The sequence below is a fragment of the Chelmon rostratus genome, chromosome 8 (genome assembly GCF_017976325.1).
Source record: "Chelmon rostratus isolate fCheRos1 chromosome 8, fCheRos1.pri, whole genome shotgun sequence".
NCBI classification, from domain to species: Eukaryota; Metazoa; Chordata; class Actinopteri; order Chaetodontiformes; family Chaetodontidae; genus Chelmon; species Chelmon rostratus.
The window spans coordinates 5,321,834-5,345,602 of NC_055665.1; the positions used below are offsets into that span (position 1 = coordinate 5,321,834).

Here is a 23,769-nt window from a genome sequence, read left to right on the forward strand (position 1 = left end):
CTTCTCGTATAGTGCATACCTGTGTGTGTACATACCATCCACAGTATACCGACAGCACCGTGGCTGCCACTGAGGTCGTGTCCTGAGAATTTTGGGCTCTGAAAACCTGCAATCACTACTTTTCTGGGAAATTTGGGGACAGGTGCAACAAGCTGCCGGCAGAACATCAACGTGTTATCACCTTTTAGGTCGATGTGGCTTACCGATCATTGTGAGTTCAGTATTCACCCTCTCAGCAGTATTTCAACAATCCAGGCCAGAGCCATGTCTGACGTACAGCATTTAACCAGGCAGCACTGCGAGATGAGATTTATCATGTAGATGAACTAATTTTAATGATGTTTGTTGGGATCATTTACACAATTTCATCTGATTCTAGTGTTTTATTTAAAGGGATTAATAAAGTACTCCATCATTTTAATGATGTGTTTCAAAGCACTTCATATACGGATCCAACATACACAGGTGTGACATGTAAAGATGACTTTTATTCCCAGGTGAGACAGTTGTTGTGACGTCTCAATCCTACAAAATGATCATATTGCAAAGTTGGAGCTATTTATGGCATTTTGAAGGTTAACATGTCAGCTGATTCCTTGGTTGATGTAAAATGACGGAGGAGGAGCTCGGCCTTGGCCAGGAGCCAGTTGTCATCGACCCGCGATGCCGTTTATCTCCCCCCTCTGTAGGTCAGCCGCAGCCACCTTTAACACCTTGTATTGCAGCCTGATCCAAGTCCTCAACTGATGGTGCTTGATTCATTTTCGCACCGCGACTGCCTTCTGTTAAAAACTCATAACTCTGAAAGATGAGATGTTTGTTCTTCTCTGCGCAGCGGGCTGAAGTCAAACCTGAGACATGAAAAGAAAGTGTTATAAAACCTGATGACGTGTTCTAATACATAACTTAACCACACCAATTATCACAGTCTGGTCTCTGCCACCGTCTCTGACAAAACAATGAACGCTGCTCAAAAGAAAAGTGAATGGCTTCATAATACGGACACTGACGTCAACACACCTCTGTTTCCACCAGTAATAGGCAGCTCCACCAGCAGCTGCAGCGAAGCCCAAAAAGAAGAAGATGATCCCCACTGTCTTTTTCAGGTATTTAGCCTCCAGTTCAAAGGTGTCTGCAGAAAGTGAGACAAATAATGACAACTCACTCTGCCCACAGATCCTGTAGTGAATCGGCCTATTTAGTTACTTTATCAACACCTTTCTAGGCCAAAAATGAAATGTTATCAGGTGGCATGAAGATCAAGTTAGCTCCACTGAAAGCAAGCCTGGCAGACAAAAACACTTTCAGGAATTTGGGACGCTGTTAAAAGGTTAATAAAATCAGAATGCAATCATTTACAAACAAACTGTGTGGTGGTGAACCTCGCTCCATCACTGCTTGTGAGCGACTGAGCCTTTCCAGGATGCCCCTTTAATACCTAATCATGATACTATCACCTGTTACTAATCAACCTGTTCACCTGTGGAATGATCCAAACAGGTGTTTTTGGATTGTTCCACATCTTTCCCAGTCTTTTGTTGCTCCTGTCCCAACTTGATTGAAACATGTTGCTGCAGCAAATTCAGAATAAGCAGATATTTACAAAAACCAATGAAGCTGATGAGGTTTTTAATTCAGTTTATGTCAACAAGGATTAGTAAATTATCACATTCTGTTTCATGTTTTCCACAGTGTCAGGGTTACAAATTAATGGCCGTCAAGCTGCTGGAGTAATGCGTGCAATGAAATAAATGGAATTATTTTAAATGAAGGTATAAAGCAATCTGTTCCTTATCGTACACACACTGGCCCAGTTTTTAATTGTTTCTAAGACACACGCTTGTCTTCAAAACCGTGGGCCTGAGTTTAGTTTCCTTTCCATTATAGAAAATTAAAACTGAGCATTACACAATCGTGGGTAGGAAGAAGATAAGGTGTCCTTTGAAATGTGCATGGAAATTGCTCAGTAATTATTTTTTCCATCAGATGAAGTGAAAATATGTGTCGCTCAGACTGAGTACGTAACAATTCTGGTCGATGTAACAGGGCTGGTATAATGGCTAAAGAGGAGCAGGTAACAGGTAGGTGTGGAGGTCAGGTGATGTAGAAATATGGGAACAAACCAGGGGACAACTGCTGGACAGGGAGAGAGGTTTGGAAAGTCCCGTACAAACGCATGGACCCGAAGCTGAAGTGAGATCTCTGAGGCTGAAGGGAGGGACGGAGACCTCGTGATGAGTCCTTTGCAACCCACCGCCTCCTCATCACAGCCATCATGCTGCCTTCATGTCATATCAGAATTATCATAATTATGAGCTTCCACCTTTTAAATAGCTTTCACGTCAAACGTGAGCTTATTTGACGGCTCGATATGTATCTGACTTGGAGCTTAATAATACAGAAGTGTCAGAAAACCAAGCAAACAAGTCAACCAAAGTCCATCATTCAATATAATTAAACCCTAATTTAATGGATATGTCACCAATTTGTCAGTGCACAGTATTTTTAACCCTCACACAACCAACTCTGTAATCATACAACCTTCATGAGTTGTCAGATGACGCAAACACTGAAACAGTCTTAGAAAAATCTAGATCGAGTCTCAAGGGGGGATGCTGATCTAGTTCCTATCATCAAAATGCTGGAGTCCAATTGTCAAACATTAAAGAAATTCTCCAAGTACTGTTGTCAATTTCAAATTGCTCTGTCCTTACTGACGTTCAATTAAAACAGGGTGAGTAAAAAAGACACAGCACTCAGTTATGACATGTGTAGCATCTACATTTCAACGCTGTTTGAGCTTCCTCTCATCTGTCCGTACCCCAGTCCACCTCCAGGCTCCCTGTCAGGCTGCTGTGCTCCACCCTGCAGCTCACCCTCTGCCCTCTTCTGGGTGTGAACTCCAGGTAAGAGTGAAGCTGGAAGGTCCAGTCCCCGTTGGCATGGACATCTGTGGATGACACATCGCTGGTGACCTCTGCACCGTCTCTCAGCCAGCTCACCCTCACTTCCTGAGGAAAAAAGCCCAGAACGCTGCACTCAAGCATGGACCGCTCCCCGTAGTCAGCTGGCTTGGTCTGATGGACTACGACGATTGGACGCACTGGAGCGAAAAAATGATTAGAGCACGAAATTAGCTAAATGACCTGCTGGACGTAGAGGCCGCTTCAAGGAAGAGTGCAGAGGAGAGAGTCAGGGGCTAAACAGTTTTCTTCTAGCCAATTAATTAAAGAATGGGAGAACAATTGTTTCCCTTCTCCCATGAAGCAAATTAAGCCAATGAAGGGGCATCATTAGGATCCTGCCTCAGCTTTTCCAAGAGCAAAAAAATCACAGAAACTTACCTTTTCTGTCCAAAGTGCTCCTTCGGAATAATCTCGTGTTGTATCTACAGAGAGTCTCCACTTGGTGCCTTCTCTGTATCATTTTCCAAGCCTGATTGTTGTAATGGTCTGCGTTCCTCATGCAGTATTCTCCAAAGCCGACATACTTCCCAACCCGAGAGTCATACATGGTGCATAGTTTCTGGTTAAATATGTTTTTCACAAAGAAGACCACGTCTGTGATGTTGTCACCATACTCACAGTCGTATATCATCTGGTAGACGTAGCCACCTGTAACAGACAGAAAGGCAGGTGGTGCACTCATTTGTTTCATTTGCTGATCAGTATTTTTGCATTCTGCAAACTTTTTAGCCACGCTAGCAGCATGTCAGCCCGTCCACCGCTTTGGTCCAGACTGAAATACCTCAGCATCTATTTAATGGATTGGCATTAAATTTGGTTCAGGCTTTCATGGTGCCTAGAGGATGAAGCCTGCGGACTTTGGTGATCCCCTAACGTCTCCTCCAACGCCACCACGAGGTTCACATTTGTGGTCTTGAGTAAATTGTCCGAACAGCTGTTCTGCTGTATGTACTGATTGAGCTTGTGTTTTGTACTCAATTCAAATGAGTTTTGAGGTTCGTGATGCTGTTGTGCTAATGTCCAGGTAAATTCAGATACACAACAACAGACAAACGCCTCCTCCTCCACCCTGCGGTGATTGGCTGATTAGCACCAGGTGTGGAGCAACGCTCGCTATGCTTAAACCTAACTTGCATTAGGAAATCTATAGAGCAGCACAATTTATCAGACAACACCATGACATAAATTATAACGTATATTCCACAGGTTATGAGAAGCACTGTGTAAAAGGGATTTCTTTGTGTTTCTAACTGATGCTCATTGTCTCATTTTAAAAGCACATCAGGCAATTTACAAAGGCACAAATAGGCCAGATATCTGTTGATGGTCCCAAGCATATAACACTCAATCTTTGCAATTGAAGTTTATCAGCCAGGTCCTGCCAAGCAGTGGTATGATGATGATGATGTAGGAAGAACTCCGCTGATATGAGCTTGAGTTGAAGAGACCTTTATTAACAAGCAGTATCAGATAAGATGCCGGCCATCCGAGAGAGCTTCAGGGTCAGATCAGAAGACTTTGCCCTTAACATACAGACATCACAATATATAGCATGATGGTTTGTCTTACTCCACCCATACCTATCCTAACTCAAAGACCAGATCATGTTCTGGGCATTGTTCCACTGAGGAATGTTCTCCTTTGTGACAATCTATGTCTACATCTATACTAAATAGTCCTAATAGCCCCCTCTATAAACTTTACCACCTCTGGTTTATCTCTTCCTTATCTGACCCTACGTGGCCTCACATACCACAACTAAAAGTGGTCTCCATTCCAAACATCAGTTTACCCCTGATCATGCTTGATCTGATCGTATACCTCACAGTAAAAATAAAGCACATGACAGCACAACACTGTTACCTTTGAGTCTGAGCGAGTCAGTTTTCCAGCCACATTTATGCACTGCTTTTGCAAGTGTTTCTGTTCTTCTATCAGCCTTTTGTACCACTCACAAAACAGACGGCAAATAACATAATAGTATACGTCAAAAAAAGCTCAAATAAAACACGAACACATGAGGAAGCCTACCTGCTGGTGTAGAGCGGAGTAAAACAGCACAGACTGCGAGCTTGATTAGAAAATAAAGACCCATCGTCTCTGAAACACTGAAAGTATGACGTGAAGTTCACCACGAGCTGCATGCAAAGGCCCGCAGAATCAATCAAGCTTCCTCAAATCTCTCAGGCTCAAAAACTGAACTGCATCCGACTTCCTCCTAAAATAATGACGCCAATGTTTATGCTGAGATGAACAGGTCCTTCAGGTTTTGCTACAGCTGGCATCTTGTTTCACACTCTAAATGATTTAATAGGGGAGATTTCTCTGCATCACGACTACTTGTAAATGAGCGAAACAGAAAGGTGGTCGGTCTATTTATATTCTACTTGCAATGCAGAGCCTGTTACTGCGGAACTCAGCACTGCCACTTCGTACACAATTTGTGATTCAGCGTTTGTTCTCTTTGCTTGATCAGTTGGGCCCAATTACAGTTTTAATCTTACTTGCATCAAAGGTATGAATTATTTCTTCACCACTGAGTGTATACTTCCAATGCAAAATCAAAGCTGCAGCAGTTTCATTTCAGATCTCAGATTCATCCCTCAGAGGCTCCACATAGTCCCATATTAAAAGTGGCAGCTATCTTATCAATCACTGTGAAAATAATTAGATTCAGGCCCGAGCCCAATAAACCCAGCAGAGAGCAGAGGCAGGCTGGAGCATCGCCATTCTGTGCCTGTGCTGAAACACAAGCGAGCGGATATGACAAACAGTATTTACTGATCATTTGTGTCAGGCAGTCACCGCAGGACCAGCAGTCTGCCCAAAAGCTTAGTCGGCGCTGCGATAATTGATGGCGACTTTGTGAACTTGCCAGCGAGGCTGCTGTGATGAAGGGTTAATAAACACACGAGCAGGCATGTGAGGGAATTGTTCTCTTTCATTTGTATGTGTTTGGCATGTACTTTGATATGCAGGACAACCTACAGGAACAGACATTTCCAACTTCCCTCAACGAGCATTGTTTGTATGTGACAAACACAATCAGCAATAAACCAGTTACAGTGCTACATTATAGCAAAACGTGTAAATCCTCTGTATTGTCTTGTGTATTTATTATTAGAAAAATACACACATTTTACTGTAAGATGAAAGAAAATGTGTTAAACTATCAGTTTGATCATCTCGGCTCTTTTAAAGCACCACTGTGTACTTTTGTATCAAGAAAATTCAGAAATACAACCCTGACTCCAAAAAAGTTGGGACGCCGTCTAAAACAAATACAGACAGAATCCAATCATTTGTGAAGAAACTGTTTACCGATAGCATTTTTACCAAGTGTTCCTGAGCCCATGTATATACAATCATGTGTTGACAAAGTGGTGAACCTCGCTCCATCCTCCCTTGTGAACCACTGAGCCTTTCCAGGATGCTCCTTGTATACCCAATTATGATACTATCACCTGTTACCAAGCAACCTGTTTACACAGGTAAATGTAAATGTTCCAAACAGGTGTTTTTGGAGCGTTACACAACTTTCATTCGTTTGTTGCTCCTGTCCCAACTTTTTTGAAACATGTTGCTGCAACAAATTCAGAATAAGCAGATATTTACAAAAATCAATGAAGCTGATGAGCTCAAACATTAAATATATTGTCTTTGTACTGTTTTTAATTGAGTATATGTCAAAGGGATTAGAAGTTTTCACATTCTGTTTTATGTATGTTTTACACAGAAGTTTTTGGGGAATTGTTGTAACTGGACCCAAACCACTAAAAACTGTATTTCTTATTCCATTTCCTTTATGGAAATTTGTCATCTAGCGGCGAGTTAGATCGCAAGAATTGGTATCACTGTCTGTGAAATACAAGGCTACAGATAGCAGCCTAAAAAAAAAACAGCACCACTAAAGCTCAGTAACTCATTATATCTCTTTTATTTAACCCAAACAAAAACAGAAGCATGAAAACAACAATTTGCTGTTTTATGGGGGGTTATGTGCAAGAATAGTCGTGCTGGAACAGAAGGTGGAACACATCGGCAGGCTAGCTGTTTCCCCCTGTTTCCAGTCTTTGTGCGAAGCTAAGCTAACCATCTCCTTGCTGAAGCCTTATATTTACAGTACAGACATGAGAGGATTAATACTCTCATCTAACTCTCTGCCAGAAAGCAAAAGCGTATTTGCCAAAACGTCAAGCTTTTTTTTTTAGCTTAGGTTGGTGTTGTTGCAGAAATGCTAAAAAACAGACAGAAAACATTGCAGGTGCAAACATGGGGACAAAAAGAAATCTCTCTCCATGTCACTCCCAGAGGAAAAACACAAGGGGAAAAAAACGCTGATCACATGTGTGTCACAGAGATTCAGGTGTTTGTCTTGATGTGTGTTGCGCCTGACAGGACTTGTTGGCTTTCATGATCAACCAGAGTCCTGTGATAACTCCTATCAGCCCCAGCATCACACCACAAACACACACTGCTGTCTCTACCTGCCGGTCTGTTTGTAGCTGAACCTCTGTGGGAAAAAAGCACAAACACAGATAGCATGTGAGTTTTACTGACGGGAGTTTTTAAAAGCAAATACCATCTTTATCTGTACTAAAGCTACCTGTAGCCAACATTTTGTGCCAGTGATATGCTGCCAACTTGCCGATGTTTAATATTTAACAAAAGTCCTACATCACCGTCAATCTGGACATAATTATGCACGACATTATACATATCAATAAATAACAGGACAAAATATATTTTGTCTCTTGTGTAATACAAAAAACTGAAAGTTAAGATGAGGATTATGGGAATGTCATTACTTTTGCATGTATATAAACCAAAATATTGGACATAGTGAAATTTCAACCTGATAATGGTGCTAGATTAAAAATTAAGAAATCGTCCAAGTGACAACACTTCGTCCTGCGGTAGCCATGAATGTATGCGCTTAATGCCAATCCGTCCAAAATATCTAGCTTAAAAAGAAATGTCAACCTCGTGGTCGCACTACAGGAAAAGTCAGAGGATCAACAATCAGTAGGATTCATCCTCTGTGGACCATGAATGTCTGCACATAATTTCATGGCATGTCCATCCAATAGTTTCAGTCTGGACCAATAGTGACCAACCAGCATGGCGAAAAATGTGAATGCATTTTTTTTAATAGATGGTATCATTTGTGCTCACCTATATGTATTATTGACATTTTCTACATATCTTGTGCATATTTTATAACACCTCTTTGCTCTTCTGTTTCAGGCCAAAAAAGACATCCCTTCGGTTACTTTTGCACCTGCTGACTCGTCACGTTCTGACTGACCCACCCAGGAACTTGGTGAGAGGCATCCGCAGGCTGATGTGGTCCACGCTGCAGGAGTAGATGTCGCCCTGCTGCGGAGTGAAGTTCAGGTAGGATGAGAGGCGGAAGCTGAAGTCGCTGTTGGAGTAGTAGTCGGTCTGGCTGACCTCACTCTGGTCCACCGGCTGATCGTTCCAGGTCCAGACGATCCTGACTAGTGCCGGATGGAAGTCGTTCACAAAGCAGATGAGAGTGTTTGGGACCCCGAGCTCCAGCTTCTGCTTGGGGAAGATCAGGGAAGTGGGACTGACTGCAGATAGAGTGATGTTTGACAGAAAAAGATAAAGTTAGACTACTTGGTCAAATATATCACAACAGTATACCTACATATAATATTTTTAACATCTTATTCTACAACCAGGGGCATTAATATGCTATTTTAAAAAGCCTCCACACATAAAACACACTTAAAACATTTCTTTATGGTCCTGCCACAATATTGTTTGACATAACTTTGTATGCTTTTGCATTAAGATTTCCCGCCACTGCAAAAACACAACCCAAACCATGAAAACTACATTAGACAGAAGGAGAAATCAGGGGTGTCCTCTTACTCCTAGCTATATGGTGTAACTAAAAAATCAACACATGCACCCTTCACGGTTAGTTGAATATTTTTAGACATTTCTGCTAAATGCACCATTGTGCTAGCCGGCAAGTAGCAAGCAGGTTGTGTACGGTGGGTTTTTAGAGCTTTATCGATGAAAACAGCTGCCTGCTGCAGCTGAAAACCATGTTGAGAGAACGGTGAGACTGATCCAAAACCATACAGACGGATAAACAATGAGCTGAAACTCACTGCTCCATAAAGCCGAGCAGAGCTGCGGAGTCACGAAGTTATTCTCACCACATCACCAGAAGCAGTTCCTTTCACATTGTTATTTGATGCATTATTAATAGAAAAATATCAATTAGCTGCTTCCTTGGTAATGGATCCAGTGCCAAACAATGGGCTGTGGCTTCCAAAACAAAAACATTTTTGAGATTTCTGTGACGTGGTTACAAGAGGGAGAAGCCAGAGACACACAACATGCTAATTCAGGGAAACTCCCCAGCGCAGAGCTGCAAAACAACAAACAATGACTGACGCTTTAACCTGCACTGACAATACACGCATGATTATACACCCAGAGAGGTTAACTGCACCTCACAGTGACTGTCCCTGCTACAGCAGAGCTTACTGTTCCTCTCATTACACCACAGTAGTTTCACTGACTTTAGTTCAACAGATTTAGCTGTTATCCAGTTTGAGATTTGGAAAGACGAACCCAGCTGCGTGAATCTTGACTGCTTTTATTTGCAGCGTCAGAGCCTCGGACGAGGATTTCTGACCATTCCTCAATCCTGGTTCAGAACCAGAGATGTGGCAACTAATGACATCACTCAAGTACTGTACATCTTGGAGTATTTCGAATTTGTCTTACTTTCTACTTCTACTCCACCACATTTCAAACAAAAACTACTGCACTTTTAACTCCACTACATTTATTTCACAGCTGTAGATGCTCTTTACTGTGCAGATCAAGCCTTTACTTAAAAAGCATAGAAGCTTTGTTGTTAAAGATTAAAAAAACACAGTGGTTCCCAACCTTTTTGTCTTGTTTTTTCTCACTAAAAAAACAGAGTCAGGGCCTGTTGTTGTGTGTAAGATGTCACCAAAGAGAGACTTGGCCTTTCAACTTCTCACATGGTTTCATTTAAATAAGCGTTTGAGGCCTAAAGAGACCAAACTACCCAATATTTTTAAAACCGAAGCAAAGATTAGACCAGTTTAAATACATGGATATAAATCTGTGTTGCAGAAATGTGCTTCATCTTTCTTTCCTCTCACATCAATCACTCGTGGCCCCTCAGATTTATCTTGTGACCCTTAGGAGGGAGGCCAACCGCTAAATTGGGAAACACTGCACTTAACTACCAGCTGTACATAAAGTAGTTAAAACTGCTCCTCCTCAACCAGCTACAGCAGTAAAATGCTGCTTTAACATCGATGCATCAGAGGTAACAATCCCATAGTGTCACATACAATAACATATCAGTTACAGGGGACATCACTCTGCAGACAGAGTACTTTTAATTAGCTTTACTGAGGCTCACAGATTCAGTCTCATGATATCAGTAAATCAGCTACCTCACCTATGACCTCTGGTGGATTATTTTCTCCCTTTGTGGCACGTGGGATGTTGTACTGGCAGGTACCCAGGGACACATATGCGTCTTGGGCCAGTCCAAGATCAAGGCTCCACTGCTCTACAAACTCAGGTAGACGTGGGAAGGCCTGATAGGTGACAGGGTCAACGTAGAGGAGCTGATCGCCGTCAAATTCGATATCATACTGGCCGTCCCCCTGCTCATCCTTCTGACAGAAGGTCAAAAAGCGAAGCAAGTGTTTACCTGCAGTTTCTTTGAACCGATGAAAAACACACACAGTGACATGGTGATTGGTTGCAATGTGCGGTCAAGCTGTTCACAGATATTTTCGTGACCAAATCTGGTGTCTGCACTGTGGAGAATTAACACTGGACATCATCCAAGCTGCTACTAAATTTTGTCTGTTTTTGGCTCCATCAGCCACACTGGCAGGTAACCAACCATGATTTCTATTGTAGAAAAAGGAGCTGGCCTTCAAAATACAGCTGTTAAATGGAATAGTGACATTTTAGAAAGCAGAGGCTGATGGTATCTTAGAAATTGGTTATAACACATGGTAATGGTATGTCTTGAATGAACAGTCATTTTTTTCAGAACATCCTGCATCTTCAGTGTATTAGTGAACTTACTCATGTTCTTCTTTTTTGGGCTTTTACATATGTAAAACAAAAACTCCTAGTGCCTCCTTAACAATCATAAATAACATATGTTTACAAAAGCCTACCTTGACTGTATATTGGAAGAAAAATAACCAGCAGAACTGGCAACAGCTTCATCGTCATGCTGCACCAAACTGAGCAGGTTCCTGCGCCTGCAGCTCGTCCGTCCCAAACATCAAACAGGTACTGTTGGACTGATATGCTGAGATGACTTCCTTACAAAAGAAACCAATCAGAGCGTGGAATCCAGTGACAACAGTGTTTCCACCTGTGAAACACTTGAGGAAGATGCAGCTCAGATTTTAATATAGGCACCTGCTGCCACCTAATGGAGGAAAATCATAACCACAGCACGTACACCTGTCCAGTGAAAACAAGTTGATCATGTCTTTGTTTATCACTTAAAATACCACGTTTACAGTAATTATCTTGTTCTTATAGCTATGAAATACCCTGTTAATTTTAGGTCCTATCACACTTCAGTATATTGCATTTTCGTAAGTTTGTTGAGCGATCAAGTACTTAAAAAGATTAATATCACAAAAATGAAGGGTTACATGCTCCTTATTTCTAGCAATGCTCAGTGTTGGCTTTAAGGCAATGGTTGTTCTTAATCTTCATTAATTTGCTGAATATTTTTTTGATTAAGTTTATTAAGTCAGTTGTTTAGTTGATATATTTTCAGAAAACGTTTTCCCAAAGGCAGCAGGAATGTCTTGAAATCGCTGGTTTTGACCGGCCAACTGTTAAAGCGAGCTAAAACTGTTCAGATTATGTTACTTGATAAATGATGTACACAATGAATTAAATATCAAAACTGTGTCAGATCACAAGACAACGAGCTCAGCGCTACATCCAAAGTTTTAAACATAAACCTGAAACACAACAGTCCCACTGATCCCAAAAAAAACTCCAAACTCTCTCTACAGAAGAGAATATTTTAATAAACACACTTGTCAGATGAAAGGTATGCTTCTGAGAGACAACAACCTGCTTGACCAGAGGCAGCAATGCTCATGTGAACGCTCTTCAGGAAACAACTAAGACGGTTTACTGGAATGAGAAATAACAGCAGGTAAAAAAAGGAAAGAAAAGAAGATAAATGAAAGAAAAAAAAGTCTTAACAGCAGAAATACAATAGTTTGTGCAACAGCAAATACAGTTTAAGTATATACAAGCATATATTCTTCCACTGAACATTCAACAACAGCTTCCACTATGCATGGACTATGAGGACTTTATAGTCTCTTTGTGTCTCAATAAAGATTATTTTTAATCTTTATCCTCTTGTAGAATTATGTAGCTTCAGTTTATTCAGTCAACACCATTTGTTCCAGTAAGTGCCGGGCACCAAAAGACTTCTTTAAGAAACCTTTATGGAGTTTTCAAGTGCTACAGATGTCTTCAAGAAACTAATGCAATACTTCACATGTTAAGAAGATTAATGCGGAGATTAGAAACCTGCACTATAATCGGATAACGTTCGGCAGCCTGTGTTCCGCTCTTAAGAAACAGATGCACACTGCAGTTACAGCTTTATGTAACAGAGAAAACAATATCAAAGCTGAACAGTCGGAACTCATCAAAACACTGAAGACATTACTCCAATTAGTGTTATATTCATAAAACTAGTCCGTCTTAAAATGGCTGGTGGGCTTTTAGTGCAGCCATCAAAATCAATACAAACTGAATGGATGTGTGCTAACTGAATTGTAAACTTTGTGATTATAGTAACGTGTTTCTAAACTGTACGAGTGTCTAAACCCACTTTGTTTCCAAAAAAAAAAACAAGAACAAAAGGCTGTAAAACAAACTGCAGCATAAAGCTCAGTGTCAAACTGAGATTTAACTGCAAGACCAATGTACGTAAACATAAAAGAAAAACGACACAGAACTGAAACTGACCTGAAAACGACAGATACTAGAAAAACCTGTGAACATGAGAAGGAATCTTAGCATTGCTGAACAATACTGGATTTTTATCAACAATCTGGATGAGTAAGGCTGAGTCTAGGGCTTGGTCTAAAATGAAGCGTGGCAGAAGGCCAGATGTTAGAAAAGCAAGGCTTCTGACCAAAAGGTTGCTGGTTGAAATTCCAGTAACGTATGAGGAAGTGCGGGTGAAGAAAACAAATAAATAAACACTCTTCCATTCCCTCGCCACAGAGGACACAGCGTAAGGCCAGCCAAAGCAGATCTGGAGTAAGGCCCATCTTTCCACATCCTTTCTATTTACTCCGCTTCCCTCTTTGGGGGATCACCATAAAATTCTTCTTTATAAAAGAAACATAAATTTGTACAAGTATTTACAAAGGGGAGGAAGGAGAAACCAAGGCATTTAGTGTTTGGGTTCTATGATTATCCACAGAGACGTTGTTTCGCATCCCTCAGTCCCACATTCAAAACATTTTAGGAGTCCACTTGGAGTGTTTTTCGCCCGGTATCTAATATCTCAGCCCACTACTGTTTCAGGGTGTGTTGTGTCCTGGGCCAGCCCAAGTCCCTGAGTTATTAGTGTTTTCCCTCTTTAGCCAGTGCTAAAGATCTCAACCAGAGTCTGAATCACTGGTGTCTGAAGACGAGGATGAGGATGAGGATGATGATGAGTCAGAGCTGGAGCTGCTGCCGCTGAGGCGTGAGGGCTGGGTGTGAGTCTCGACAGCACTGGGCTTCTCCACTGCAGAGAGAGCAATAAGCAAACAGATAACAGTTATGAATACAAAGATGAAGAGGAGGAGAACTATGAATGCACGCTGGGAAATATCCTGCGAAAGACAAACAGTAATCATCCGAGCATCGACGGTGCACGGTGTGCATGAGCAGACATGCGAGTGGAGACGGGGCTGCGTGAGCTCACCTTTAGGTTTCGTAGGTTTCTTGACGGAATTGAGTTGCCCACTGACGTCCTGCAGCCTCCTCTCCAGCTCCCTCCTCTTCTCCAGAGTCAGCTCCTCTTTAGACTTGCCAATACTGCCTTTCTTCCCTGCTGTACACGAAAAGATGACAAAAGGATGCAGTGACCTGTGTTTTAGCGTAAATGAGCTTATTTTCAGGAGAGGAGTGGTCGTGGAACATCCCAGTAATGAGATGTACTCATGTGATACCCCGATGACCAACTACTCACTCTGCACATCAGTTCTAATTACCAGAGAACAAAAGAGCTGCGTCTTCAGTTTGCAGTTCGGCCTCCTGAGTGGCAGACGAAGCTCTTGCTTTCGAAGTGTTGTGGCTCATCAGATTTACCACTGGTTCAGTTTAAGTGTAGCAAGTCAAGTCATTAATGTGGGAAACTTACTGCAGCCTCATGGCATGACCCAACATTACAACAACTGTCATGACATGTCAATAAATACTTCATGCATCAAGAACTATGTTGCCATACTTGTATACTCTAACTTCACTCATCATCAACCTTCCACACCTCTGCATAGACCTGTGGTAGTGTTTCCAGCAGCGTTTACTCAGGAGGAAAACTATCCCTTCAGTCACTGAGACAAACGGAGGGAAGAGATGAATAAAAGATGCTGGGGCAGTACATTACACACAAAACAACATTACACGCCTGTCAATTTGTTGTAATACTACAGTTGTGTTTTTATTTCTTTAGCAAATCCAGTCAGGGGAAAATTTAATGTGATATCAAAGTGTATAACTGTTCCTTTGAATATAATTTGGTTAAAAAGCAACCAGACTTGCCCTGACTGTTCTCATTTTCCTGGCCTCCTGTCCGGGTTTGTCAGGTTTTGCCTCTCGTCCTTTACATATTACTGTCTTTATGGTTCTGTCTATGTCCAGTAATGTGATTACATCAGTGTTTCCCCTATAACTGTACTGACAGATCGCAGGGCAACAGGAATCCCAAAAATAACACCAAACATCCATTCATTCAGAAATCTACTGTTTCCATTTCAAAACATGAGTCCACCCCTGTGTGGTTGCCGGGGAAACTCTTGACATGATGAAAGCGCCACCAGCAAGGTTTCCTCTATATTCATTCTGCGGCCGCAGGAGCGTTGCTGCTAAAATTTCACACGATCAGTCAGCAGTCATCAGTCCTCTGCCTTCCTGTTCCACCGAGGCTGGGATTAGCCCCTCTACACACACGCAGCGAGTCGAGGAAAGACAGGTGAAGTGAAGATGATGTTGCCAGTACAGGTGACAAACAGGGTCATACTGAACAACACTATAATGTGCTGACGGATTCAGTGCTTTTATCTGAACGAGCAAATATTCAGATAAAACTGATAATACTGTTATGCCCTTATGGTTTTCTAAGTGATGTAATGTTGCCCTGCTGCATCCGATCATACAGTAACTTAGGAGGCAATCTGGCCTGGTCTGCTGTCATTAATCTGGCATGCAGTAATAATTTCGTTGTAATTAAAATTCAACACCTGGAATTTCCTCCTTGTTTTCTTCACCAGCTTTAACAGTGACATAGTTTCTTTCTTAATAAGGTGCTGTGGATTTAATTAATGCTGATGTGAAGAGTGGTTCATTGGATTTTGAAAAGTAACTGATAAATAGTCAAAGAAATTTTAAAGTGTTAAATTTGAGAATGGAATTTGGTGTGGCGGTGGGTGGTAGAATGAGGGTTTCACTGGTTTATAATTAAACATTGGCTTACTGCTATACCTTACAGAGCTGCTTTGAGTTGCACAGTGGCTTCAGGGTGGGAAACTGAACTGCCATGTTGTGTTGCAACGATGCAGCTAACCAATCACAGTGGAATTCATTGCAAGTGCAAAAGTCTTCACCTAAGTTAAGTGCTGCCCCCAAAAATGTCCTAAAAGACAGATGCATCACATGCTGGATATTGATTAACTGTCTCGGTACAATGCTAATAGCTTCTGGTGCCAGGCAACATACAAGGCGTTATTAAACCAAAATATGCTGGTGTTTGCTTGCCGGACATTTCACTCACCTTGTTCACCGTAAGGCTTGCGAGGCTTCTTCCTCAGACAGGTCATGACGTAGCGCTCCAGCTCTTTCAGTGTCGATGGCTTGAGTGTTTCAAAGTCAATCTCAATCTCCTCGGGGTTGGTGTCCCTCAGTGAAGGTTCCCTGGACTGAATAATGTGGACCACACGTCCCAGCTTCTCCCCCGGTAGCTTGTTGATGTCAAGGCTCAGCTGGCGCTTCTCATCATACGACATGGGCACGATCTCCTCCTCTTCCTCCGAGTCGTAGTGCGGCAGCATGGAAGTGGCCACTGGGGGGTAGAATGGCTTCTTTGTGGTCCTGCGGAATCAAGAGGAAGTGATGCAGATGGGACAAAAGCTCATTATTATCAGCTGCTTGATATTCTATATATGTGATTAAATTATGCATGTGATTACTGTACTGTGCAGCTTTTAAAACTCCACATTGATGGGAAGATGAGATAATTGGGTGATTATTTTATTACTAACTTGCTGTTCTTGTTACTCTTCTTCCCCTGGCCTTTCTTGGCCTGGGAGCCACCCGCTCTGGCAGACTTGGTTTTCAGTATTTTGCCAGGCATTTTCCATTCCTCAGAGCCAGCTCTGCTTCTGCCTCCGCGACTTCGCTTCTCCAGCTTCTTCTTTTTCTTCTTCTCCTTTTTATCCTTCTTCTCTTTCTTCTTCTTGGGCTTGACGATGGGGCCTTGAGAGAGGGCAGCCAGCTGCTCGTGCACAGCTCGGAGCTATTTAGAAAAAATAGTCACTGTTTGTTTCCACATGAAATTTGTTGAAATAAACACAACTGGATAAATAAATAGTGCAGGTCTCACCTGTGTGCACACCTGGTCCTGTAACTCAGCCAAGCGATGTGCTCGCTCTTCCTCGCTGTCTGAGTTGGGGCTGCTCTCGCTCTCTTCACTCTCACTGCTGGGCTCGCTCTCGGAGGTGGAGGAAGATGAGGACGAGGAGGAGGAAGAAGAGGAGGAGGAGGATGTTGGATGGCCACTCATTGACATGGCTGAGTGATCCATATGTGGCTCATCTGGCATCTTGGCAAAACGGAACTCAAACACATCCTGGATTTAAAAAAAACAAAACAAAAAATTAAACAAATAGAGTAAGAAAGGAGGAAAGGAGTGAAGAGTAAATAAAAGTTTTTTTTCCACAGGATGTAGCACCTTAATTTCATTCTGATCATTTGAAAATAATAAGACAGCCAGCCTAACCTGCAGCTTCCGTGCCATGCCCACAACATCATGGTCAGGTGGGTTGTACTTGTAGCAGTTGGAGAACATGAGTCTGACATCGCTAGCAAACTGTTGAGCATCCCTGTATTCTCGACAGTCCATCTTCCTCTGATGAAGAGTTGAGAAAAAGCAAACTTTGTGCTTCAACTAGACTTATTGAAATTTTATCAATAAATATACTTTAAATACTTTAATACTTTAAAAATTGCGACATTAAGCAATCTGAAACAACGCAACTGTACAATGTAATCAGTTACACAGTATACTGATTGTTTGTTACTGTTTCCATGAGTTAAAAGCATTTGAAAAGTCACCTTGATGGTGCTGAGGTCCATGGGACACTTAATGATATCATGATAGTCATGAAGGCCCAGTGCAGCCGCGTCCACAGGTACGTAGAAAGGCCAGGCGTATGCAGCATGTTTCTTTGACAACATTTCCTTAAGCAGCACACTGCAATACCTCAGCTGAGGGCTTAGTTTGCCCTTCCTCGAGGGCTGAGGCTGGACAGAATCAGGCAAGTCCTTCTTGGGGGGTTTAATGGGGCGTCCGCTGCCCACTCTGCGTCCAGTGCCCGCCATCATTGGCTGCAGCAGGACAGGACCTCCAGGGCTCCTGACCAGCCCTATCCCAGGTGGGGCCTCCAAGCTCATGCCCCCCATTGAGGAGATGGTGTGCATGGAGGTGTCGTGGATTTGGCCCCCGTGGCCTCCTTTCCCCAAGCCCACCATGTGCGTTGCTCCAGACATGCCCACAGTCAAGCCCATGGTGGAGGGGGTGGTGGTGTCTGCCTTACGCTTCACACCTTTTTTCTAGAATTAAAGAGGCTCGAGGTCACTACAATCATAAAAATTATGGATTTAATCCAAGCTTTATAATGTTTATAATTCTACACATATATGTTTCTTTGCAAAGACACTGTATCATTTTGCCTTCTGCCAGAAATTTGTTATGGTTGTCGTTCACTTCTATGTGTATAGCAACAGACAACAGCTTCACAAATTTCTACACAAATGAGGTTCCTCGACATTATCAGCATTGTGTTTTTTGTATATACCTTGGTTGTGGGCTGTGTAGGGGGCAGGCCCATGATGTTGGCCGGAGGCAGGCTTTTAGTCAGCACAGTCTGGGGAGAGTTGGCCGGCATGGATTCCCCAGTGTCCGAGGACGAAGGGGAGTAGGCTGACTGGGACACCGCTGGTACCTGCTGGGCCCTCGATGCTGAGAGATGCAGAATGTTCAGATTTAGCAATAGAACTCAGTCACACAAAGACAGGTGACAAAAGCCTGAATAGTTTGGAAGAAGTCTATTATTACAGGAGACGTGTGGCTTTTTAATGAGGCTTCAATTAAAAATACTGCTTTTACATAATAGATTTCTGCAACAGAGAGAAACTTTGCATAATAGCTAAGCTTTAATTTATTTGCAAAGAAAATGCCAATACCAGATGCGGATATGGGAATGTGTCCAATTACTGAAGTCATAACAAAAAAAGCAACTATGTTAACAACTTTAGACCTTGTCACAAACTCACCAGATTTGCGACCTCTTCCCCTGCTGTTCTTGTTTCGAGGAGCTGGAGGAGGCAGCTCAACTTCCTCCTCGGGCATCTGGGCCACCTTCTGGAGGAAGATCTTCTCTAAGGACTGGGCCATCAGCACAATATCATCTGTCGGCTAGCCAAGACAACAATTTTTAGACACATTACCACACTGCAGAGAAGCCATAACACCAAAATACTCTTCTTGTGACAGATATTAATTTCAACATATCAATTTTATTCGATTTACTTAATTTAAAAGTTTTAATGACTAGCTGATTAATGAATGTGCCATCTGATGGAAACATCAATATATCAAATACCAAAAACATTTGCTTGACAAATGCTTGCAACTTGTTCTGGGCTTTATCATTCTGGTATATCCTAAATTAAATGAATAACAAAAGTAAAAATAAATGTTATAGGGATGAAAATTACCCTAGATGCCAAAAACAGAATCCATTTTTCACACTCTTGGCAAAGACACTGAATTTAAACACGCTGTCAAAGCCTAGAAGATGGTTGTTGGATGTTTAAAATCATAAAATCAAGATCATTGTACACATCTCTGGTTTGCAACCAACATTGTGTTGTTAACATCTCCAGAGCAGCTGTCTGATTTGTAAAAATATTTGGTAATAGATTTACAGTAAATTTTCCAGAGGCAGCACTGTGTTTGTCAACCTCTGGATGCTGTACTCACTTATCTCCTTATCAGCTTGATATTTTCTTTTGCCTCACAAGTTATGCTTTAGCACACTTACAGTATATGTAACTCAGCACATGTTCTGTTGCACAGGATAGAGTATCCCAGACAAGGTTAAGTTTGCCAAGTTCAATACATTTTTTTCTCGTGGGAAATAAGGAAAAGGTTTAAAATTGCCCTCTTTTACAATATTAAGAAAATTCCTTGGTCTGCACCATCAATAAAAGTAAACAGTTGTCAGGTCAGTTAAAACAACACACTGTGAGCAAGGTGCACCTGAATGCAATCAGTAGATTAGGGCCTTATTAAGGAAAGAGTGAGAGAGAAATTAAAAAGGACAAAAACACAGTTGCTATTTTACCTTTTAACCTACCTTGTTGTAGATGTAGCAGTTGGTGAACATTGTGTTGAAGTCCTGTATGCACTCACTTGCACTGCGATAGAAGTTGTTCTCCAGGCGCTTTTTGATGGTCCCCATGTCCATGGGTTGTTTGATAATTTTATGGTAATCCTGAAAAAGGTAGAATGTTAGACAGGGTAGTGACAGAGGGGTGAGACATGCAAAAACGTTAACAGAAGGAGCATCCACTGATGCATTTAATTGTTTTAACATCAAAGTCCAGGCACCACCACGAGTTGCAGAAACATCAACAAAAACTCAACAAAATTAAAATCAAATTGAAAGTCTCACTGGTAGGTTAAGCCTGTAGGCATCCACAGGTTCATGGAAAGGCCAGGCAAAGTGATGCCTCCACAGAGACTTCATCAGGGTCCTCTGGAGAAACTGCAGCTGGTTGGTCATGCGGCCTGGCCGGCTGGGATCTTTCACTGGGGGCTGGGGTGGGACAGGAGGCCCCTGGGGCATTGTGTGCGGCAGAGAGGGGCTCTCAAAGTCCTCATACAGCAAGGACGGCTTGCGAATGCGTTTGCTGGAGCCGGTGTGTTGGTCCATCCTGCCACTGGACAGCCCAACCAGAGAGCTGGAGGGGAGGAGAAAGAAAGAGGGTGGGTGATAACACGGAAGAATTTTGATCTGATGAGAAAGAAGTACTGCTGTCTCGTAATAAAAGCGGTGTGAATGAAAGTACAAACGTATCCCTTCTTTACACTATATCATAGAAAAATCAGTCAGAAAGGTGACCAGTGAAACCACTTTGTGTGAGAAAGCAGAGACACAAAAGGTCCACAGAGATACAGTGATGCCTGCTAGTGAAGGAAATTGTGCTTTTAAGTTGAATGAGCTGTATGACCTTTGCCACTCTTATTGATGTAGCCATCAACGCATCGATCTGTTATACACTCCCATGAGTGCATGGAGTCATGGAAAATCTGCTGATGTCAAAAAGTGCAGCCTTTATATGCTTCATTCATGTAACCAATGACCAGTGAAGCTATGGCTCTACCCTCCCAGTCAGCTAACTGTTATCTCGGGAAGTAGGACTCTATCAATGGGCTGCTACTTTTAGCACAGTCATGGGAACCACCATCGTTCGGGTCCTCACCAGCTAAAAAACAAACATCCACTAATGGTAAGGGTGGTTGATAAGACCCCAAAATCTATGCGATATATCATCACATTTAGCTCCACATAAAAAAAAAAATAATAACAGCTCAGGCTTTTTTTTTACTTTTAGCTATAAATATTTGAATCGTGGGAAAATACTTAGATTTAGCAGTTTTTCCTGCCTGAAATTTGAAGTTAAATGTAATGTCTCACACTGTTATGACATTTAAAATTAAACACTAACTAGTGAGCTTACATCATTCTCAATCCTTGACACTCACCACCATTCTCAATGAGATGGTTTTATTCTGTGCAGTTAGTTTACAGCAACCTTTCTGAAAATAACTGCTCGTTGCACAGCACAGGGCAAATCCATCAACCATTTTCTGTATTTTAAATTTAATATTTATTGGAAAGAAATGTCACAAACACACAAACGATAAGTATATATATAGCTAAAAATTGGTTATAAAATAGGGCCTTATAAGCACAGACGCACTGGTTTTCTGCATGAAACTTCTGAGCTCTGGTATCTTCCCATGTTCAAATGAGTGAATTTCAAGAATACTCCTGCCAATGCCCTTGACTGGGGCACTGTGGTCTCAAAACTGGAGCTGGCCTTGGGCACTACAGCTGGGCACGACTCGTATAGTTACAAGCAAGAATTTCAAATGCAAAGAATAAAATCCCCAATAAGAAATAATAGAGCTAAAAAGAAAAAGACTCTCTCTTGCTGATTCTTACTCTACGACTCTCAAGCAATTTCAGTCTTGGCTGTGGTACAACAGAACAACATACACCATATCCAATAAAGAGAAATTTCTCAGTCTATGTAGTCAGATGAGGCCACCATGTCAATCCCATCATTGCTGTTTCATCTCTCTTTAAACTGAGCACATGCGCCAGATTTAGAACAAGTTAAATCTTAGCCCAGAGTCCAGGGCACACAACTGCCCCACTGACACACAAACTGTGGCAAAGCCCCTGTGAGCTGATTTTCTCCATCAGTCAGAATGCCAGCAACACAAAGAACGGCTGAAAAGCATTAGTGTCAAGAAAAACATGAGCCACTGTGCACTGAAATAATTAAAACAATTTGTCTGAGCCACAGAGCTATCTAATGTGGCTCAAACACAACCAAAAATGATCTACATGCTGATTAAAAAGCTCGTTCAAAAAACACATCTGACAGTGTTTAAAAACACACCTAATAGATGATTTGCATTGGAATTAGATTTTAAATTATTACAAGACTTTTGAGAAAAAATAAACTGTATATTGTATTCTACTGAGTTACGAATATCTACAATTAAGCTTTGTCAAAAATGCTAAAGTGCAGCCTGCTATGTCATATTATATGCGCATAATGGTGACACTTTGGGGCTAAAAGACGGAGTTTCTTTAATCTATGATTTGATATTATTACTAACTAGCAAAATTAACTCGACGTGACCAATGTGGCGCTGCTGTTTCAACAGTGACTGAATCAAGTTCTGCTTCTACTAAAAGGCATTAATACTCACACAATACAGCCTGCAAACCATCTTCATCATTTCATCAAAACAATGAAAGAAACGTCAGACTCTTGGATTTACAATCCAACAGCTGGTGATCGCGTGGTTTGGACGCCCCGCCCTCCCTGTTTGTAAACACTGCCTCATAATGACAGCGCCGAATGACGGACAGCGATTTTCTGTCAAAAAAAGCGCAAAAATGCGAAATATTTATCGCACGACGTTGCGCTAGAAAGGGTTACTGTCAGTCGATTTCATTCATTTTGCAACAGCATATAGAGGTTTGTTCGCCGGCACAGGAGCTGTGAGGTGGAAGCTAAGCTAACAGAGTGCTAGCTAGCTAGCGTCCCTGATTCCAACAATGCCTAGCAAAACCGGACGGTTCATTCAAGGCTGCTATATATTTTATTAGCAAATGCTGTCTGGTAAATTAATCATATTGTACACGGTGTGTATAACCAGTCATCTCATATGGTATTAACATACACTGTGGGATTAGCGTTAGCAGGGTACCTGAGCGATGAATGACCCGACTGACAGAAAGCCGGCGGGGAGCAGCCGGTGGGGCTGCAGCAGTCACTTGCCTTCATTGTGCCAGCTAGTGAAGCTAAAAGCTAAAAGAAAGGGCGAGTGTACATATGTGGCTACAATTTCATAAACGTTAAGCAAGTCATGGTGAGAGAGTCTGCTATGAAAGCTAGCTAAACCAGTTTGTGCCTTAAGGCAGCCGTTCACAGACAAGCTAACGTTCTGATCGGGAGGCTTAACGTTGTTAACGGTTACTACGGTCGCTAACGTTATATGACATTTAACGTTAGTCCACCTTCATTGGCACTGCAAAACCGACCAAATATCATCAATTCGTAAAGGCATCTATCATAAATACTGCGGACTTTACCTGTCGTGAGGCGGGTTGACGGCCGCTTCCATCGGGCTGAAGGCGGAGTGTTATTACAATCCAATTTTTCCACCACTGTTGACGCTGCACTTCCACTGAAAGACCACTGAGCTGCTCCGCAATGAAATGGCGCCTAAACGCTTCCGCTTGACGCTATATAAACCCACCACGTGGCAGTGTCACGTATTTCCTGTCGCGTTCGGGATGATCCTGCGCTCCTATTGGCTGTAAGCACGCGTCTGTCAAACAGCACACACGCCCAACAGCTTTCTCTTGGTCGGTACATCTTGTTCTCTGTCATGTTTGAGCACAAT

The 23,769-nt window shown here is 42.1% G+C and overlaps 3 protein-coding genes across 4 annotated transcripts; all 3 read right to left on the reverse strand.

The window, feature by feature from the left end:
* Positions 1-337: 337 nt before the first annotated feature.
* On the reverse strand, positions 338-5,144 carry LOC121610620 (rano class II histocompatibility antigen, A beta chain-like). The gene is made up of 5 exons (XM_041942824.1): positions 4,998-5,144; positions 3,345-3,614; positions 2,822-3,103; positions 1,021-1,132; positions 338-851 (listed from the first exon to the last, which is right to left on the reverse strand). The coding sequence occupies exons 1-5, from the start codon at positions 5,059-5,061 to the stop codon at positions 794-796; spliced, it is 786 nt and encodes a 261-aa protein (XP_041798758.1). The 5' UTR covers positions 5,062-5,144; the 3' UTR covers positions 338-793.
* Positions 5,145-6,905: 1,761 nt separating this feature from the next.
* Positions 6,906-11,291, reverse strand: LOC121610923 (RLA class II histocompatibility antigen, DP alpha-1 chain-like). Its single transcript, XM_041943248.1, has 4 exons — positions 11,189-11,291; positions 10,450-10,716; positions 8,279-8,563; positions 6,906-7,479 (listed from the first exon to the last, which is right to left on the reverse strand). Exons 1-4 carry the CDS (start codon positions 11,244-11,246, stop codon positions 7,319-7,321), a joined length of 771 nt encoding a protein of 256 aa, XP_041799182.1. The 5' UTR covers positions 11,247-11,291; the 3' UTR covers positions 6,906-7,318.
* A 764-nt stretch (positions 11,292-12,055) lies between these two features.
* brd2b (bromodomain containing 2b) lies at positions 12,056-23,572 on the reverse strand. 2 transcript variants are annotated; one of them, XM_041942497.1, is made up of 12 exons: positions 23,456-23,572; positions 20,231-20,519; positions 19,913-20,050; positions 18,828-18,969; positions 18,350-18,513; positions 17,607-18,104; positions 17,272-17,400; positions 16,876-17,121; positions 16,535-16,788; positions 16,048-16,364; positions 13,981-14,106; positions 12,056-13,800 (listed from the first exon to the last, which is right to left on the reverse strand). In XM_041942497.1, exons 1-12 carry the CDS (start codon positions 23,485-23,487, stop codon positions 13,670-13,672), a joined length of 2,466 nt encoding a protein of 821 aa, XP_041798431.1. In that variant the 5' UTR covers positions 23,488-23,572; the 3' UTR covers positions 12,056-13,669. The 2 variants fall into 2 exon arrangements, with proteins under 2 accessions (XP_041798431.1, XP_041798430.1); XM_041942496.1 differs by having other exon boundaries at positions 13,981-14,109.
* Positions 23,573-23,769: the final 197 nt, after the last annotated feature.